This window comes from Acomys minous (genome assembly GCF_964271855.1).
Source record: "Acomys minous genome assembly, chromosome: 4".
Classification (NCBI taxonomy): domain Eukaryota; kingdom Metazoa; phylum Chordata; class Mammalia; order Rodentia; family Muridae; genus Acomys; species Acomys minous.
In genome coordinates this window covers 120,692,431-120,698,430 of record NC_140486.1, presented here as the reverse complement: position 1 = coordinate 120,698,430, position 6,000 = coordinate 120,692,431, and the positions used below count along the sequence as shown (strand labels likewise).

The window sequence follows — 6,000 nt, the reverse complement described above, 5'->3', positions numbered from 1 at the left end:
CTCATACATCTTGAGTATTGGAAGAATTCTGACATTGAAATAGAAAGCTATACGACAGAGTTGGAACATGCTCACACACATCCAAATACTGTTTTTGTAGTTGTCACCAAAGATCATAAAGGAATGACCAGAAGGAGACAATGGATGTTTTCATTTGAGAAGGGAAAACACAGGAAATAAAAAATGTGAAGCTTTTCCTTGAGGATGAGCTCAAAATATGGAAGTGACAAGCACTTCCAATCATATCCAGTTAGGAAGAAAAGAACGCAATTCAATACAAATTAAAACAACATCTTTCAGCAAGTACTGCTCCTTAATATTTCAACTAACAAGATGGCTGAAACAAGCAGGAATTTTAATAGAAACTTTTTAGAGTCAAATCATTTAAAAAATGGGAAACTTGCCAGGTGTGGTGGTACACGCCTTTAATCCTAGCACTCAGGAGGCAGAGGCAGGTGGATCGCTGTGAGTTCAAGGCCAGCCTGGTCTACAAAGTGAGTCTAGAACAGCCAAGGCTACACAGAGAAACCCTGTCCTCCCCCCTAAAGGAAAGCTTTCAGGTTTTTACTATTTTACATTGATGGATCATAAAAACATTCTCAAAAACTATTCTGTAGTCAGTGTGGGGACTTCTCTGTATTGCAAGGGGCCCTGACCCCAGTGGGGACAAGCACTTTTCAAAGATGAGTTAATGCTGTCCAACCCATTTGTGTTTGACATCTGAGATATAAGTTCCTTCCCTATTAACTAATTTTACTCTTTGATATGCTACATGTTAAAAAATTATGAGTTTTCAAAGGGAACCTGGTTCTATTCGTGGAAGAATACTCAGCATAGTTTCTTAAGTATCTTGGTCACATAAAATTATCTTCTAAATTTTACCCAAAGCATTTCTTTTGGGCGAAAAGAATGAGCTAGTTCCACTCTCTGATCTGTGTAATTATTAAAAGAGGTGTATAAAATGTTTTAAGAATTCAAAAAAAAAATCACAAAGTACACTCTGACTGCTAATGCTCTGAAAACACTTTATTACACAAATTACATTCAGATCCTGAAAAATAGTGTTCTAACAGTGTAGCCATCTAAAAATAAGACATCCCCGAACACACCAACTGAAGAGAAACTAAAAAAAGAATTTAAATAGCGACTTTTTAAAATTTCTCTCGTTGCAATATAATGCTAGTGATCTTAAAAAAATAGAAGGAGATTTAGCAGCTTTTCGTCATGTAGCACAAAGTTTTTCTTTACTGCCACAGGCTGAGAATGCTGAATAGGAAAGGCACCAAAGAAAGACACTGGCAATGGGCGTGGATTGGGAAAATACTGTGTTCAAGCAGAGAATGGGGCTATTTACATCCACCACAAGGCTTCAGATGTGAATGAGCAAACCTTCCATCACGGGGCTGGAGTGCTAGGATGGAAGAGGACGAGGGCAGTTTCTCTACTCTATGTTCATATAAAGACAATGGCACTGTAGTGAACTGTTAGGAAACCCCTCACCTAGGAACAGAAGCCAACTTAACCAAAGAAGGGGGAAAAAAAGGTGTGTACAGTCCCACATAGACTAGTACAGTTTACAATCAAATGCACAGAGCTTTACACGTGCTACAGGAAAAGGAATCTGGCATTCTTGGTAAACCTCACTCAACCTACACAGAAGCCTAGAGTTCAGGAGGAAGGGGCAGGTGTGGGCAGTGGGGCCGAGTACTCCTCCTCGGATTCACTTCCGTCATCTTCATCTTTCTCTTGGTCACTCCCCTCTGTGCTTAGGCGGTCAAACCCTTTTCTGCTGTAGCCTTTATGGGTTGCAAAGAAATTTCCTAGGTTTAAGCCTCCGCTTCCCTTCCCTGAAAAAGACCAGATGACATTGTATTGTTAAAATTTGCACAAACAAGTTTGTTTCCTTGTAAATTTCGAACATTAAACAAAGACAGAGGTTGGGAACAGAAAACCTGAAAGAGTGATATTTAAAAATTTTTTTTTGCCTTACAGAATCAAATGGAAAATACTCAACAGACTTTATCAAAGTAAATAATAAAACCCTCAATTCCCCAGGAATATGTTTCTGCAGGGATATTTCAGATTCATTTTTCAGTCTGTTTTTCTACAGCTCTTCTGAATTGGCAACCCCTCAGCTGTTTTTCATTTTAATGCCTTTATGAAAAAGGTCATCTCCCCTAAGACAAGCACTGACAGGCAGCAGTACCAGTGACAGCAAGTTTACAAAAGACAAATGCAAACAGATGGGAGGCAGGGGAAACGAATGAGACAATACAGAGTGGCAAATTGGAAAAAAGAAACAAGACTGGGATATGTGCCTGCCGCGCAGCCAGGGTCAAGGTCTTCCCTCTGCATTGACGCTGCAGGATGCTACACTACCTACTAGGTAGGGTAGGTATTCAGAGTCAGCCCAGGAAACAGTGCTGACTTTGAACCAAACATGACGATTCTGGAAGGTCATGGGCATACCTCTGAATCTTCCCAGTACTCGTGCAGAACTTGACTCGAGTTTGTGTTCATGATCTGCTTTGAACAAAACAAAAACCAAAAAAGACAGGGAAAAAAAAAAAAAGATGGCACATTTTTAAATGTGTCCCAGCCACCCTTCTCCATCCAAGGGCTCAACATAAAATCAGGAACTCACTAAAATGTTTTATTTACATGCAAATTTAAAAAGGTTACATGCTAGTGAGAAATATAAAGGAGGCTGAAAACTGTGGAGATTGAGACGTATATTAAGTGGTAGGCTCTTGCCTGTGTCTCTTATAGACTAGAGTTTTGACATAATCATTCCTTGAGCCTCAGGTTTTTTTTTTTTCTCTGAGAAATAAGAGATCATTCTCTCCATATCTGTGACACGTAGGAGGGGGTGTTATATGAAGTGGTAAAAACGTGCTGAGCAATGTTCAACATTTATTATTATCATTATTATTATTATTGTTATTATTATTATTATTATTTTGTATTGGTATAAAATTAAGTTAGCAAAATATTGTAAAACACCGGAAGCTTTTATTACAACAACTTAGGGATACTTGTGTTATGCTTTACTCTTTCTGTTAGCAGTAATGGCCAGCCTTGCTTTGGATCTGCGTACCCCTCACCATCAGAAGCCTAACTCAAGGCAAATGACATGAAACCCTGAACAGCTTCCATGCACTCAGGGTTAGTTCAGTCCTTCCCCTGGGGCTCCCATCTCTAAATCCATTTCTCCTTTTACGAGGAGGCAGAACCCCCCAAAGGGCTCCTGTTGTCCCCTCTTCCTGTTTTCTCTTGGTCTCATCACCCCTTCACAGGCTATCCTCAGAGAAACATGAGGGTGCATGGTGGCCTGAGGAAGAGAGCCAAAAGGCAGATGGCAGGACAGGTAGAAAATAAGACAGAGAAAGAAGAACTGTTAGAGAGCCAAAACTTGGACACAGTTCCACAAAGCTGAGGAGTATCCCTTGGCCCACCTTGTGTGCCCCGTGCCTACTTTGGTGTCTATGTGGAGCAGCAATGGAGTACACAATCAGGGTACGTGGAGTCAGTGAAAATCCTTTAGGAGAGTTTTTTTTTAAAAACTTTAGATAAAATCCACTGAGGAAAAAAAAATATTTAAAAATAGGTGGCAGGCTAATCTACCATTTCAGCTAAATGTAGCATATCTGCATGAAATTACACTTTTCTTAAATCAAAAATGGAAGGATCAGCAACAATTTCTTATTGCTTGACCTGTGCTGCTGCCTTCCCACACAGCCTTATGCTACGGTTCCAGGCCACATGTCCCTAATAGCAAACAGGAAAATGAACCTTCCTGACTCTTGAAGCCACTCCTCTCCTGCTTTGGATCCTGTCATATGCCCAAGGCCTTATGTACTCCTAGCATCTCTTGTAGTTGTCACTACATGACCATCTTTTATTACAGATTTATGTCATCTTTTTTTGTGTCATCCATTTTGTAAGTTTCATATACTTATCTTTTTTTTTTTAATCAATTATCTCATTGAATCACTAGTACAAGTAACAGCTATTTGTCCTAGGTACATCCATTAAACACCACATATAACAGCTTCTTCTCTTACAGTTTATGTCTGACTAACTACCTGGCTGTTTTTCTTTGTACTTATGATAATTCTGGACCATTTTGTTGTTGTTGTTGTTGTTGGTGGTGGTGGTGGTGGTGGTGTGTGTGTTTGTGGGTAGATTTAACTATAGTTTTTTCAAAGATTTATTTGAAGTAAATAAAAAGTTAAGGAAAATCTAAGAAACATTATTTCCACAGCTTATTAAATTGAATCTTCCCCCCCAAAAATTGAATCTTCCATTCTCTGTTTGTGTCTTTTTATGGGTCAAGGCTTTTTCCATGAGTATCTGAATCCCTGCTGTTGTTACCTTGACCTCAAACAAGACCCGATTTTGGTTTCTGACCAAATGTTGCCTCCCACAATGCTCCAGGTTCTGCCCCAGATATAACAATAGATACTTGCCTTAAGACCTGGATAAGGATGCCATCAATTAATTACTTGAATATCTTGAAAGGGTCTCATACTATGACAATTATTTTTAAAAATACTGACTTTGGTACTGGACCCTGCCTTCTTCAGTTAGGAAAGGCTAAAGGCCAACGTTAAGAATATTCAAAATCCAAGTGGTTTGTTAGGAGCAGAGGACTCTGAATAAAGCAGAGTCTTGAGATGGTCATCTCTTTATTTCTCTATTACCAAGATTATTCTTTGTGCCCGCTAAGGGTATTCAATACACAGTAGGTGCCAGATACTTGGTAAATGCTTAACGACCATTACTCCACTTAATTTCTATACACTCTCATTTTAATATCATTTTATCCATTAAAAGAAAACTGTCTTAGAGATATTAAATAACTTGCCCAATGTCATGCAGCTAGAAGGTAGAGCCAATCAGATGGGGAGAGAACCCAACCTCAATATACCTGACCCAAGTACTGTGAGTGCTGGCCCATCCCCAACAGCAGGGGTATCCTTCTACCTGATCTGCAAGATGATTTACAGTGGATCCACAGCCTCACCGTTTTCTACATTGATATTATTTGGGCTTAAGGCAATGGGAGGAGTTCTAGTACAGCCAAACTTCTTAAATTTCAGAGGCTCCAGATCTATTTTATATTCACTATTAATTAATTATAATCACCTTTTGAGAGACAGACAATAACACCATAAAAGGGTAGAGAGAATGCAAACCAAACTAAGTCAAACCAAACCCAACAGACAACATGACGAACTTCCTAACGATAACTAGGCCAGACATGCTTTTTTCAAAGGCAGGTTCCAAATTCCAGGGGCTCGTTTTACTTGCCTCCAAAGGCCCTTGATTTTTTCCACCGTATAAACATGGCAATGGCCAGCAGGACAACCACAGGAATAACCAGAAGGGTTGTAATGATAGCCACGGGCACTCCCGAGCCTGGCTCTGTGATCAGTTTCTGTTTCTCTCGAATCTTCTGCAATTCTGAGGAGGTGGGTTTGTTCTCCATTTTGGGTTCAACAACTGCCTCGGCTTCTTCAGGGAGAGAAGAGTTCACAGTATGCAACTGGTTCAAGGATTTCAAACCCTCTCACCCACCCCTACCCAGGCAAATCAACAGTGGTTCGCCAAGAGTGTGTTAAGACCAGTGTATGTGGGGTCAGGTGGTGTAATGTTGGCATCCACAAACTCAACAGCAGCTGTGGTGACTGCTATATAGTTTTCACCTTCCCACTGGTGTTCTTTGATCTACTTTTAATTCCCCCTTGAGGTAGTAAGTGTGTAAGATATATATATCCTTTCGCATTTTTCCAAGGTTAAACTCACACATTGCATGGTGCACACATGGAATCAATCGTACTGGAGCTCAGACGTACTAGCAGAATAACTTTGGGCAAGTTAGTTATCTTCACATTACCAAATCTCAGTTCGTAAATGTGTGATGCCATTGACTTCAGGAAGCTTCAATTTAAATGGGGGTCACAAGGGATGTGCTTAATAGGTATTTGGTTCTCTATA

General features: G+C 39.9%; 1 protein-coding gene across 11 annotated transcripts in view; it reads right to left on the bottom strand.

Annotated features, from left to right (window-relative positions):
- Positions 1–1,005: 1,005 nt before the first annotated feature.
- PAM (peptidylglycine alpha-amidating monooxygenase) overlaps positions 1,006–6,000 on the bottom strand; it is a 278,579-nt gene continuing 273,584 nt past the window's right edge. For 3 of the 11 annotated variants that reach the window (XM_084780130.1, XM_084780131.1, XM_084780126.1), the window contains one exon: positions 1,006–1,847. In XM_084780130.1, coding sequence (XP_084636256.1) covers positions 1,669–1,847 — 179 coding nt within the window. In that variant the 3' untranslated portion in view covers positions 1,006–1,668. Of the gene's footprint in view, positions 1,848–2,469; positions 2,524–5,313; positions 5,518–6,000 lie in introns of all 11 variants that reach the window. The other 8 variants (XM_084780124.1, XM_084780132.1, XM_084780127.1 and 5 more) reach the window with 4 other exon arrangements.